At 39.1% G+C, this 15,422-nt stretch overlaps 1 protein-coding gene across 4 annotated transcripts in view; it reads right to left on the bottom strand.

The window, feature by feature from the left end:
• Positions 1–15,422, bottom strand: part of cabin1 (calcineurin binding protein 1) — a 179,306-nt gene that overhangs the window by 152,999 nt on the left and 10,885 nt on the right. For all 4 annotated transcript variants that reach the window (XM_067412998.1, XM_067412999.1, XM_067413000.1 and 1 more), the window contains exons 10-12: positions 7,623–7,794; positions 4,704–4,840; positions 4,395–4,612 (exon numbers count right to left, since the gene is read on the bottom strand). In XM_067412998.1, the coding sequence (XP_067269099.1) occupies positions 4,395–4,612; positions 4,704–4,840; positions 7,623–7,794 (527 nt within the window). The remainder of the gene's footprint in view (positions 1–4,394; positions 4,613–4,703; positions 4,841–7,622; positions 7,795–15,422) is intronic.

Below are 15,422 nucleotides of genomic sequence, written 5' to 3'. Positions count from 1 at the left end.
CTTTTTATGTGTGATTTCGAACATAAAGCGAAAAATACACATTTTTCATTTACACGATTTATAATAGTCCTTTATGATTGTTGCTTGTTAGACTGTATGAACATGATCCCCGCTGTAAGCCATGTCACACTGTAACATCTCAGTTGTCATTATGTCAGACTGTACGATATTCAAGGTGCGTTAAAAACAGCCGCAAGAAAACTCGTCCGGAGTTTTATATCTTCAGTCAAAATGACGCGTTCTGTGAGTGAACTGCAATACGATTGAAATGGCGACTACAAAGAAATCTCTAGCAGCTATTTTGGTCATGATTTGTCTTGAAAAATAAAGACGATTTGACAGCCATCGTAGGAGAAGTCACACTTCTGGACTGACACTACCAGAATTTTGTCAGAGGTAAAAATTTGATCGCAACGGTCATTAATCGGCTGTCAGTGAACATGTCAGACTAACGATCAAAAACATTTGAATTTAGCCTATGATCAGAAGAATCTTTTTAGATTTGCAAAATTTGTCTCAGACAGCCATAATTGCACAGTGTGCACCCGGCTTTACTTGCAACCAAGTAGGGGTTGCACCGACTAGTCGACTTTAAAGCTACACTGTGTAACTTTTTTAGTTTATTCTTAGCTAAAATCACTTAGTTCTTTCAAAAATATATGTGCTCATTAATGTATATTTACTTCTTTCAAGTAATAATGCATTCTCATAATTTTATAATATACCATTGAAAATACATAAGTGTTGAGGGTTCGGATGGCGGTCGCCATGTTGCTCCTCCATCTTGAAAGTACATTTGCCAAAGAGGGACATACCCGTAAATTCAAGCTTCGCTTTTCGCGTTTTAACACTCGATGGCACTGTGTCGAATGTGAAGAGGAGGATTGCTTGAGGCTCCTATATGATGATGGAGGATCACTCTTAAGCCCCTTTCACACTGCACGTCGGACCCGCAATATTCCCGGAACATTGCCGGGTCGCCTTCTGTGTGAAAGCAACCACGTCCCGGAATTGATTACAGAATTCGACCCCGGTCGGGTACCTAGTAACATTGCGGGATATGTATCAGAGTCGCCAAGGAAGCGGAAAAGAGAATTAAGACGGCAACGCGACAGGCAAATCAACAAGACAAAAGTAAATATTGGAGTGGCCTTTCCAAGATGGAAAGAGCTCATGAGGAGCAACGATTTTAAAAAGAACGCCGACATTGCCTGCTTTGTTCTCGACAGGTAATATTAATTCAGCCTATTTGTGTATATTGGAAGTTTTATTGTTGCTTGGCTAATTATATCATGGTGTGCTGTGCATAACGTTAACACTAGAACGACGTCTAGGATAGTTTTCCTCGCGTCAATGATGAAAAAGTATTGCTTACCTTATAACATAAATCCGTGTTCTATGACGGATAACATGAGATTAATATTTTAATTGCATTATAATTTGTTTGCCTTACGCTAGTGGGGGTGTACAATATACAGAATAATGATAGCACTGATAAAAGTTACTTTACTAAGAGCTTGCATTCGTCTGGGAACCTGATAGCTGATGTTAGCAATGCACTGGTTATTATTCAGTTCTATTATTCATTTTACATAGATTAACTTGATCATAGATCATTTGGTAAATTAAATAACTGCAAATTATAATAGTTTTCAAAAATTACCTCATCACTTGAGTTGACGCAACACTCACCGAAGAGGTCGAACTGAAAGCCATGACTAAATCGGCCACCGTAGGAGTTGAAACGAAATCGAAATTGAGAGGAGCAGAAACAATTATTCACTGGATGGTCATATACCGTTTCACCACTAGATGGGAGAAAATATCACACAGTGTAGCTTTAATGCTCTGTCATGACGCTTTAAGCTTAATGTCGACTAGTCGCTGGCCTATAGAGGGCGCAACAGGATAAGCAATTTCCTGAAACGCAGGCTCTGTTTTCAACAGTTAAAAATGACAAATAAATGCATACTCCGAGAGCTCTCCACAAGACCTTTGATTACCATCTGGATGCTCAAAATTTATCGGGAGAATGCACGCTTTGTATTGTCCACGTAAGTTAATCATCGTGCTAAACTAATGCGTGCTGTATTGCAACGCACACACATAGCCGATCGCACATCACACGGAGATCGCGCGTGCCTCACACAAAACCATTCAGTAGCGCAGAACTGTATTGTCAACACTGTTCTGTTATCTATCAATAAAATAGCTTAGAAACTGAAAAGTTCTAGCATATATTTCTTGATAACTAAAACTCACAGCTTCACTATTAGTAGAGAGTAGGGCTGAACGATATTCTGTTTTAACATCGACATTGCGCGTGTGCGATAGTCACATCGCCGGAACATGCGATGTGAAGGGTCGTAGCCCATGGTGTATTAAGAGAACGGTAGCACACAGTAAACATGAGTTTGCTGCAGAGTGACATGCACGTTCCGCGTGCCTGCACAGTGATTGGCGCTGCTCACCGCTCACGGCCAAACATTCACTGCTAAAATGCGCGACGAAGAGGATCCAAAGAGGAAAAAAAAAAGGTTTGTACCAGAAATCATCTTTTTGGGACTATTTTGGCTACATAAAGGAGGATGTTGAACAAAAAGAGGTACTTTGCATTGAGTGTCTTGTGGCCACAAAACAAGAAAACACCTCCAATTTGTCTGATCACTTAAAACGGCACCATAAAGATCTTTACGACGAATACAAAGCAGCGCTCGACATTAACGCTTGTCCGGGACATGTGGGTGTTTTGAAGGGACAAGTGAAAGAGAATTTTACTTGACTGACGGACAAGAGCCGGATTAAAACAAAAAATAACTAGCGAATCACCAAAATGCAAGAATGTTTGTGCATTAATTTAGTGTAAGTGGCGATCGATTGTGGATAATATATAATGAACTGATAATAATAAGGTCGCACTGTTCACGCTCGTGCAGCCTCTCGGAGAAATCACAACACTTGAGCGTTTTCCTGAATACCATCACGACTGAAAGAGACACTGATTTCATATGACAGTTCCATAAACAACTAATTAACATTCACTTAGTCACTTACATTTTAGATGCAATATTGAGTGTTTTTGTTCTATTTCAGCAGTGAAAATCGTTCATAGCAGACCCGTAACACGTCTCACTCACAGCAACAAGTGTGAACGAGTCAGCGTTTGAATGAATCGTTTGAATGAACGACTCAGTGACTCACTCATTAAGACGGTCACCTGCTGCCACCTACTGGAGGTTTAGTTTCATGTTTGCACATACTTTCCAACATTTCTTTTTGTCACTTGTAATGAAGCTTGCTTATTAGTGAAATTATTAATATCACAGAATGGTAATTATTGACTTTAGCCTGGATTGACGGCTCTAATATCGCAATATATATCGTTGGGGGGAAAAATATTGCAATGTAATTTTTTTCCAATATCGTGCAGCCCTAGTAGAGAGATGCTGGCAGGTAGAATTAATTCACACACAATCACTTACTAATGCATTCATACATGTAATCTTTGTGCTACTTTATCTGTATCATATTCAGAACGAGCAGAAATCTGAGAGAAATATAACAACCATAAGACAAAAGAACTGATACTGTGATACTGTCATATGCAAGCGGCAACCTCCCGCAATCTCTCTTGAAGCTAATACGCAAGTAATGTAAACTGTAATTCCTCAACAAGCCACTAGAGACAGGCTCCAGAAGGAGCAGAATCTCATTGAGCCCCATGTTAAAATGCCCAACTTTACAGCAGAAAAAAACATGTTAACAGCCTAGTACAAATTGTGGTTTTGGTTTATACGGCTAATTTTACCCTTCATCACAACTGTGAGGCGGGTGAATTATTTTATAACTCATCCGATTACAATATATAAAGCCTAAAAGTTCTGCATAAATAAGGGCTTGGTCACTTTGAGTGACAGGTGGATAGCCATTTATCCACCGTCTATAGTCATCGTATCACCTCAGCTCCGTCCACATCCCACCTCTTTGCCCATTTTCTGTTATCCAGACATGACTCGTTAAAACGCGCTAACAAGATGGCACCGGCCAGCTCGTCTCTACTTTAAGCTTCAGAACGGCTTACCGGAATCCTATGGGTGACTTCAAGGACACTACGTCCATATTTTTTTACAGTCTATGGTCATATACCATAGCTGTCCTGTGCACAAGAAAATCTGTGTTTGCGTCTCAGCTCAAGGTTCAGGCTTATTTGTTCATTAATGACGTCACCTACTCCTCTCCTCAACTTTCATCACATAAAATTTCGAAAAATCAGAAGTTGGTCAACCCCTACAACCAAGTTCTTCAAATGAAACCATGAATACATTTCAAAGTTGTACTGGCATGAACCAGTAAATGCCAGTGCAACTTTTTTCCCAGTAAACTGGTCATCTGACCTTTATGTGCTGGTTGTTGGAATCTCTGAGCAGAGGATTGGGCAGCCCAGAGCTGTGCTTCCTCCAGCAGTTGAAGAGATCCAGCACGACTCCACAGAGGCCCGACGGCCATTCCTCCAGAAACATCTGCCCCACCACCTTCAGAAACCGCACCATCAGCTCCAGGATACCACCGTTCTGCATGTTCGCTAACAGGAAGGCATGCACATCCTTGCGCTCTGAAGAACCATGAAGAACACAGGAAAACATAAAAAAAAGATGCAGAAAGAGAAAAAACAATGAATAGAAAGAACACCTCCGTTTCTGTACCTGACTCCATAGAGATGATATACTCAGAGGAGTTGGATCCGGAGCCGCGATTCAACTGGGAATCAGGTTTGACATCACAATGAGAGTCCATGTTACTGAGACTCTCATCATCTTCATCATCTTCAAACTTTTTCAGCCTGAAAATAAAGGAGCTCATGTAAAAGCGACAAAAAAAGACCTTTTGAGTATGTTTTTTGACTTTTTCTAAGGGCATGTTTGGCCTTTTGGAAGGAGCTAAGCATTTTTGTATCATATTTAAAGTGCCCCTATTGTGCTTTTTTCAATCATACATGAAAGATGTGACTTCATGTATGAATGAGACATTTATATAGCCATTTACCATGTACTACTGTACACCCAAAGCACTTGTGTGGAGCGTAATAGAGCCGTTTTTAAATGTAAAAGGTCTGCAAGGCTTGTAGCTGAGACTGGAGGAGCTTAGATTATGCTGTCGACATGCTGAGAAGACGCCGTTTTCTGCTGCTAAAGCAAATCTAATTTGATGCACTTCCAAAGGATGAGCGTTTCCATTACAGATTTACACAAAACTTTGGCGATATTTTTTAAGTGTCAATAAAAAACGATAGCGAAATGACACCGGTTCCATCAACCGATGTTTTGCGATGTTATGTCCTTCCAAAAAGGATGCCACATATGTTAGCAGGTTTATGTATATCCCATCCACCACACTAGCCATTATTTTTAATGGAAGGAGACGTAGGCGTGGTATCAGCGTTAATGGCAAGGAAAGCACACTTGAGTGACACATAGGAGATGTTTCTCCCTCATATCCGCCTCAAGGTCTTCATGGTCATTTGCTGCATTTCTTTGTTGTCTAGAATCCAGTAATCCAGTAATAAAGAACTCTGACTCGTCTTCTGTCTAAACATGTTCACTTCTGTCTAAGCGCGTCATCTGTAAAGAATGATCCACTTTTACGTACGCCAGATGACCTGTAAATGTGGGGGGGGGGGAGGTTTCCATTGCAGTTTTGCAAAAATATTCCTTTTTCAAATTGCCTGAAAAACCACCTCATGCGAGCGTAAAAACTTTTATATGAAATATGAGTTTTTAAAATTGAAGCATTTCCATACGGAAATTTTAAATTCGTAATATCAATTTGCACAATTTGAAGGGTAATAGAAACGCGGCTACTGTGTGTATCAGGTGTAGGCATGTGCCGATATCAATTTTTCATGTTGCGATTAATTGCTGAAGTTTTATCACGATATACGATATTATCACGATATTGAAATAAGTTGCAAAAAAAAGTGTTGCCATAGCATAACACCTTTAAGAACTATTTTTGTAATTACAAAAATAACTGAATGTTTAAATACAATAATACAACGCACCAAAAATATATACAGCTCTGGAAAAAATTAAGAGACCACTTAACATTGAGAAATCAATGGGAAATCATGTTAAGTGGTCTCTTGATTTTTTTCAGAGCTGTAAAAAAAAATTCAAACAGATTAAAGTGCAAAAGAATTAGGCTATAAAGATTGTTCAATTGTTAATAAATTATTATTTACGATATTTTAAAGTGCCCACGATAATAATATTGAGCATATTCATTATCGTGATAAATCGCATTATCGAAAATCGCCACATGTCTAATCAGGTGAAGATCCAGAGCTTAACTTCAGATATGGTAATGTACGTTTGGTTTTCGACATGTGCTGTAAGTGTTAGACCAATCACAACAGACATTAAATATCTGACCAATCAGAGCAGAACAGGCTCTCAGAAAGGAGGGGCTTATAGAGACAGAATCCTTTATCAAACCGCTTCAGACACTAGCTGCGTTTACATGGACCCTTATAATCCGATTGTAATCAGAATTGTAGCACAATCAGAATAAAAAGTCACATGTAACCATGTCAATCAGAATGAATTGGCCAAATCTGATTTCAATTTTATTCTGATTGTAATGGGTGATTAATTCATTTTGTAATCCAATCAATAGGGCAATGAAACACATCATCGGATTTAAAACCGAAACTGGAGAGGACTGCGCATGTGCAATGACATAGAAATAGCGAACGAGCCTTTCTTCCTCTTGAATAAAGAATACAAGTGTCCTGTCATTGTGAAATTGTCTTTCCACCTATAGTCCGTAAAGTTGAGCAGGACAATATCCCACCAGTCCTTGTTTCGGACTCTCAGTCGCCTTGTTTTGGGCACGGGAGGGGGCATTTTTACTGCTTGACAAATACAAGCAGCACGATTCAACGCTTCATGTGCTGTCCGTCTCCTAATTAGGACCCGAAATAGATACATATTAAGTCTGCTTTTTAAAACGAAGAAAGGGAGGTTGGTTAGTATGCAACAACAGCACGAAACTTATCCTTAACTATATCCGTGAAGTGTGCATGTCAAGTTTAAATCCAATCGGAAGCTTGTAACTTATAAACACACACATCAACCCGATCACTTTATTTAGCGTTCATGTAAAGCCTACCGTCAGATTCATCAGAATTAATGAATTCAGATTGAAGCCAAAAGGGTCCATGTAAACGCAGCTACTGTGAGAATAGAGGTAATGGTGCCATGTATATTATGAGAAAATTAAAGTGTTTTTGACCTTGGATGCAGGTAAAGGTATTGTAGGAGACTCCAAAACAAAATTAGGAGCCTTTAAAATAGCATAATGGGGCACTTTAAAACAATGGCAATAACAAATAATCAGAAAGTGTCTGACTTTAGCTGTAAAGACATGTATATTTGATATATAATATACAACTACGCGGAGCACGATTTTGGTCTAATGAGCTTTCACTGTGGGAGGATTCACTCAGTGTGACAAAACAAAAATAGAAAGCACATGTCTGACAAAATGTCTTATGGCGCATTGCTTTATATGGACACAGCAGGTTAGAACAAAACCCCTAAATAGATTATTAGTAAAACAAACACCTAGAAGGTAGGAATTTGAGTAGGAGCTCCTGGAAGTCAATCTTCTCTTCTTTCTTGCATTTGGTGTTGCGGACACGTGCGGAGCGCCTCTTTGCCGTCTCTACGTTGTCCTCTACCACACGTTTTCTCTTGGTGCCTTTTTTCACTTTATCACTCAAGGCAGCGTCCAGAGCTGTAGGGTGTCACACAAACATCAACAAACATCATTAGTGTCAGTGTTAATACCTGTGACTTTAGAAGCGTCAAAAAACAAATCATTTCTAAATTTAAGGCCATGTGATATTTTTGTGATAGGAATCTTCACATCGTTAATCCCAGTTCTGTATCTCACATTACACGTGAGAGACTGCATATGTGTAGGGCCCTATGAAATCTGCTGAATTTGTTTTCCCAATTTTATTCCGAATTCCGTTTTTATTTTTTTATTATTCCACTTTTTTTCCAATTAAATGGTTAAATAAAAGTTTTTGTAATCAAAAAGCAGGTCTAATTAAAATCATGAAACTTATAACATTTATTAAAAGTTTAACTATGTAATATACGTTACATAAATCTTTTTCTAAAATTCCGTTTTATTTTTACAAAATTGTATATTTTTTGGATTCCATTTTAATGGTTTAATTAAATTTTAATGATCAAAAATAATGTATATTTGAATATATATATATGTATATATATATAAAAATAATATATATATGTATATATAGATAAAAATAATATATATATGTATATATATATAAAAATAATATATATATGTATATATAGATAAAAATAATATATATATATATATATATATATATATATATATATATATATATATATATATATATATATATATATATAAAAAGACATTTCTAAGATTTTTTTTCAGAACTGTTTTGAGTATTTAAATTTGTCTGACAATCAAATGAAAGCATAAAACATTAATTTTATTTATCTTTTAATCATATACAAATATAACTTGTCAAACAAAGCGCTGCACAACAGAGCTTTTTTTGTTCAAATTAAAACATTATTTGTAAAAAAAAAAAAAAAAAAAGGAACGTTTTAATCATTTATTATTAATATTAAGTGTCGAGAAATTCTGTGGTACAACAGTAATATATTTCTGTCACAATTTCTTCAATTTAGACCAACATTTTAATTGAATAAGTTGCGGTGAAGGCCTTTGAGTTTCTAAGTTAAGATATGATGGTAGTTTTTCTCAAATGAAAGGGTAAAATGCTGATGAAGTGACTCTCAGAGCAGCTCTGGAGATGAAGTTCATGCATTCATGTCCTCATATAGAGAGACGGCAGAGGCTGAAAACACTGCGAGCGTCACATGCTTCAGTGTGTTTAAATGAAACCGTGCGTTTATCTGCACCACTCATTCACACAGAGGAATGCAGAAAATGCAGGATTCTTATTTAAATAGTTTTTTTGCGGTTTCATATTCATTTTTATTCAAATATTTGATAAATTCTGTGAAATTCTGCGTTACACAGTAAATTCCGTTTTATGACTGGATTCCATGTTTCCGTTCGTGTTTTCTGCATCATGGAAATCATAGGGCCCTACATATGTTCATGCATCATGGAAATCATAGGGCCCTACATATGTTCATGCATCATGTATACATCAAACCGGTATACACCAAATCGGTACTGAAATGTAAAAAAACGTGACTGAGCTCTGTTGAGCAGAATCGTAAACACCTCTGACTAGCCATTGTGCTCACGCGCTCATCAAATATGTCTGTGATTGGCTACTACGATCAGCGCTGCACAAACATGTTGTAAAAATACATCAATGACGCTTTTCACAGAGCTCTTTCACAGATAGGAGCGTTTGAATGCAGGTGTCTATCAGCCTACCAGTCCGCTGGTTGACGCTTGCTTGTGTTTTAAACGCTCCTGCTTTCAACACACTTTCAAACACTGTGTTTGTTGATCACTGTAGCCAATCACAGGCACATCCGATGAGCATGTGAGCACAACGACCAATCAGAGGTTTTTACGATTACAGCTCAACAGCGCTCAAAGTAGGGATGGGCATGATTAATCGACGATCGATAGTTAATCGTTAAGAATTTCGTCAATCACATTAATTGGTTATCAATTAATCAAATGCATTTTTATATATTATTTAATGCAGGTTGTAGTGTGAGTCTTGAAGCAATTAAACATGTTACCACCAGGGTGCAATATTTGACACCATACTCGGTTATCAGTGATCTTCCGTTTTGATTACAAAAGAATACTCATGAAGAGGTCAAGGCGAAGTGTGGCATGGGACCATTTTGATTTAAAAACCGAGATGGTTCACTGCAAACATTGCGATGCTGTGTACAAGAAGTACAACATGGCCACGAGTCAAATGATCTACCGCTTAAAGGTGTCCTAGAATGAAAAATTTAATTAAAGGGGGGGTGAAATGCTGTTTCATGCATACTGAGCTTTTGACACTGTTAAAGACTTGGATTCCCATCCTAAACAGAGACAAAGTTTCAAAAACTAATGTTGGACGTTTGATGGAGTATTTCTGTGTTAAAAATACTCCTTCCGGTTTCTCACAAGTTTCGGAGAGTTTTTTTCGAGTATGGGTCGGCTTGACGTTAATAGAGCGGAAGGTCCTTGTATGGGCCGTACGGGCTCTTCTCCCGGTAGGGTGTGCGTGCGCGTGACTAGAGCGAGGGAGAGGAAATGCACGCCAATAAACACTCTGGGTGCAGATCCAGTCGCCCGTGAACACTTATGACGCGCCGCGCTCCACTTTATTCCTATGGGTGACGTCGAGCGACTTCAACGCTTCAGCACAGCATTCCGGGAAGGCAGCGCTGCATTTGAACCGATTTGAACGCAGAAATGACGGGAAGCTTCACAACATCGCTTCAGTCGCCTCGCAAAGTGGATTTCCATGCCACTGCTGTTACAGGACTTCACCAAATCATACCAAAGAAGTGTGTTTTTGACAGAGCGGTCCCAGCGATAAAGGTTCGGTCCTGCTTTGGAAGCAGCCGGTGAGTAAAACTGCTTCAAATGTCTGTGCTGTCGCTATCGTCGCGTGAGTAAACATCAGTAAACGATACGATCGCGTGCTTCGTCATTCAAATGCGCTAACGGACTCCATTGTTGTTCTGTATAACGTTACACTAGTCTGACGTGCAAAACCGTTTTGCTTGCTACTGCTAAGGTTTAGTCGCATACAATAGTCCATAAACCGAATCATGTACTCATAAACTGAGAGTAAACACACACAAATGTTGACAGGCCACTAAATACAGTCCATACCACAGAGACGGACGTCCTGCTGTTGCTGTTTCTTCTGTTCAATTTATTTCTGCCTCAGATTTGATTCTGGATCATTATCTGTATTAGCTGAGATAGCCATGGGTTTCTCCACGCTTGAGGACGTCACCGCTTTGTTCGCGATCGTCATTCTTTAGCTCCGCCCACTCGATACGCCTCCAGGCGCTCGTTTTTTTCCGGAAAGACTCGGTAGAGTCCATATTTCTTTTATAAATATAATAAAACTAAAGACTTTTCGGAGATATGAAGGATGCAATACTACTCTATAGGTACTCAAAATGTCAACAGTCAACAGTCATGGTTGATGTTTATAATCCGATTCCACAACAATTTAATTCAAGATCGTTCGTTTGTTCGGCCAATTTCAAGCAAGCTTCGCTCAGCGTCTTAAACTGAAGAAAGGGGCAACTATATTCCTGCAAGCAGTAAGTAGCGTTTAATACGCATGCGCGAGAGAGCTGATTGCCAGATTGGTTGCCAGATTGGACATGTTTAGGTAAAAACCAGAGAATACAGGTTTCTTTTCACAGAAAAACTCTGTTTGGGGGATTTAATTCCTGAAATCTGGCAACCGCACAAACACGCGAATGATCTGAAAACACTAAATAAACGAGTAAGCTGCATTTTAAAAATCTCAATTTTAAATGTTTTGCTTAAAGTGTCATTCAGTCGGTCTGTGTTGTGTCAGGACTCACGAGCCCCTTCGCTGAACTGCTGTGAGCTGTGAGCTGCTGAAATAAGCCAATCAGAGCAGAGCTCAACATTGATATTCATGACCCTTCCAAATAAGGCAAAAACAGAGCATTTCATCCTAGGGACAATTTATAGGGTTGTAAATGGACCTGTTAAACTGTATCTGGACAATTGTTGCCCTTAAATAAGCCACATACCCTCAATGTAGATATCAGAGAACAATTAAACATATTGTTTCAAATCATTCTAGACACCTTTAAACAAAGTGCATCCACGCTTTATGTCGGTGGCGGAGCACCCTGCTGGAAAAGTTGGCGCTGAGGTAACCTGTGCATCCCAGCAACGTCAGTCCCCTCAGAGCGGGTGTTTACGTGGCGTGTCCATTTTTGCACACTGCCTGCGTGTGCAAAAGCGTCTCAGAAGCGGCTCGAGCCTAAAAAAGCGTGCACGCTAGAGAACAGTTGCCTCTTTTTCACGCGACACGCAGTGTTAAAAGCGTTTCCAGGCAAAATAGAATAGAAAAATATGTTTCTATGTCCTTTTGACACGTATGCACATTAATAAATGACATTTTGATGGTTGAAAGTCTCTAACATAAATGCAGATATAGGCCTAATTGTAATTTAAAAAAAACAATTATCGATTTTTAAATATTGCACCTGTTACATAGGGCTGGGCGATAAAACCATAACGATAATTATCACGATATAATTTTCCTCGATAAAACGATAACAACAGTTCGATAAATTCTCGCGTTATGCGTAATACTGCGCATGCGTATTGCAGACCGGGCTTCTGGGTGCTGCACGCGCTGTTGTTGACAGTCAGTCATAGGAGATAAGTGGAGCGATAAAAATGAGTGATAGTGAAGAAAACTCAGAGCTCACGACCAGCTGGGAGGACACAGATATCATTGAAAAGTTAGTTCACTCAACTTCAGTGGTTTGGAGATATTTTGGCGATCCATCCGACATAAAACAGAGCGACGTGCGTGGACTGCTTGCGTATCATAGGTTTACCACACGGAATTTATTCTTGTGCTTATAAACTACATTCACGCACAGCATGCTTATTACCTTGTTAGTTGTAGTGGGTGACTTGCAAGCTAATGCTACCAAACTATAATCACTAAAACATCGGACTTGTACATCGCTATCATAATTGTTTGTCTTTGGTGATGTTTTAATGACTCGGCATCTCCTGCATCAACAGAGAAATAACTTCATCCAATGTTTAAAATGAATAAAATAGACTAGACAGAGCTCTGGAGATCTGCAAATACTGAACTTTGCTCTCCCCCTCCTCTCCCGAGCTGTCCACTGTCGGTGAGGTGTGTGTGTGTTGGTGAGATGTGTGCGCGTGTGAGTGAATGAGAGAGAGAGAGCGATGCACAGTGGACCAATCCACTGTGATGCAAGAGAGGGGGGACTCAAAATGTTACTTAAAACTTAACTTAAAACGCTTTTCTTTTTTGCCTGTTTGCATTTTTAGTGTTTTACTACTTACTTGATATACAGTGTAGGGTAAAAAAATGCTTACCACAATTAATATTTTAATGAATAAATCTACCTTTTTAATAAATTGTTCACCTGTTTGGGAAGTGTTTGTCATGTTTTGACAATAAAGGATAGTTTAAAACCACAGTTAACTGTCTGTTTTCTACATATTTCACTCAGGAGCAAAAGGTGCTGTCAATGTCTTTGCTGTATCAGTGGTCTATATATTTATGTTTAACATGAAGTAGGCTAAAGGGCTTCCCTTCACCTATAGCAGCAGCAGCAGCGCCGCGTCAGTTACACTTCTGGTTAGGGATGGCTCGATACCACAATTTTGGCTTCGGTACGGTACCACAATCTAATACCGAAGTACCGATATTAAATCGATACCACAAGGTCTGATATTAGCGCGGGTATATTGCACGCGAATGAGAACAATTATGCAAGTTTTGAGTTTATAAAGTGGGAAATTACCACAAATGTTTATTAGTAAATTAATCAGCAAAGCTTATCACATCAAATCAGTCATTTGAAAACTTTCTTGTGAGAAATAATTTCAGCAAAAATCTCTCAAAATTAGCAAATTGCTTCTGGTTTCAAAAGACATCGCACTACACTAAAGCAATCTGCAGAATCCGATTCAACATTTCACGCTCGTCTCGGGATGGAGAACGGAAATCATTTGAACACGCAAGAGATTTTATAGCATTTCGTAATAACAGTTACAGGAGATATGAGCTCATACGACACACACACACACACACACACACGCCTGTCACTTAGTCACGCTCGCACATTACCCATTAAGTTTCCCTAAACAGTCAAATACACAGAATTGTACAAATGTCCGTCTTTAGTGAGTATTCACCTAAACACAGGCGGTTGTGTCTAACGCGGATGTAAATAGTGCAATAGTATGCGTGCAAATATAATGAGATCTAAATGTCATTGGTTGAAACGAACGCTGGAGATTGTGATATTCGATCTTATGTTAGGCTGTGTGTGCGTTGATCAGTGTTAAAAGAAAATAAATGTCTAAATGAGATGGTTTGAATGATTCACTGACCTGTCGATCTCTTAAGAAGTCAAGTCAGGATAGTGACAGATGCTTCTTGGCTAGGTTTGATGGTTCTTCATCAGTTTTATAAGCAAAGTCATTACAAATGTCACTTCTACTCCTCTCTTTATTAGTTCGTTTTGGGCATCTTGAGTGAGATTCAACTGCTTTATCCATTTTGTCCGTCAATAGCCCCGTTTCCACCAAAATTACCCGGAACTATTTGTACCAGGAACTTTTTTACAGGAACTTTTCTCCCCCCCAGACCTGCAGCTGTCTGCGTTTCGACCGCGATAAAGTTCCGAGAAGATTAGGCAAATTAGTCCGGTGATGCAGGACTGCGCGCGACTGTTCCTCCAAATCAGTGAAGGACAGTAATCATTTGTGTGTGTACCGATTGAAAGATTTAGTGATCTGTTTACATGAGACGTTATCTAAACCGATCTGGTGTTTACATGTGATGACTTTCAATCGCAATCATTTTGTCACATGCAGTTTGTCTGCCGCACCAAAAATGTCAACGCTGTTTTCTCCAGCAGCTGGAGTGTGTTGACTGTAGCCATAGCAACTCTTAACGGCCACCAGGACTAATACAGTATTATTTATAGCTATTTGTTGTAAAGTGTAATAATCATCTCAGAAAAAAAAATCTTCTGTCAGGCGCAGTTAAAGTAAAAACTGCCTGGGGCAATATACGCTGTGTCATTACTCCAACATTATCTTCATAACTTACGAAATAAAAAGTTTACCCCTCAGAAAAATTTACTTTCCTCTCTTGTCAACATGAGCGCGGCGCGCGCCGTCACGTCATGTAAGGACACACACTTAAAAGTAATCGGTCAGGTCGTTTACATGGTGAAAAAAAATTAATAACGAGTATGGAAGAGATTCAAGCTTTGCTGCTTTTGCTGGTTATGTATAGGTTTACTAAAGAGGTAATTAACAATGACAGAAAAGAGCACTAATATGCAGATTCAGCAGCATGCAGCATATTCAGAAAGCTTGTAAAGCTAGATTTAAAATGACAATGTATATTATTATCAGCTATTACGGACATTGAACGTGAGATGGCTGAGACGACCGCGCGCCACCAGACAGAGAGCAAAGACTGATATTTACTGAACGCAGAACAAGACTTTTAAAAATGCCGGTTGAACTGCGTGAGCTCAACCAATCAGCATTTTCAGCGCCCAAGTCCTGCCCTCGAAAGTTCCTGAACTTTGAAAAAGTACTAACTCGCGAGCAGGGCCGTTTGGAGGGGGAAA

This window comes from Pseudorasbora parva, chromosome 13, assembly GCF_024679245.1.
Source record: "Pseudorasbora parva isolate DD20220531a chromosome 13, ASM2467924v1, whole genome shotgun sequence".
NCBI classification, from domain to species: domain Eukaryota; kingdom Metazoa; phylum Chordata; class Actinopteri; order Cypriniformes; family Gobionidae; genus Pseudorasbora; species Pseudorasbora parva.
Note: the sequence above shows the minus strand (reverse complement) of the source record. Positions and strands in the feature narration are given on the sequence as shown.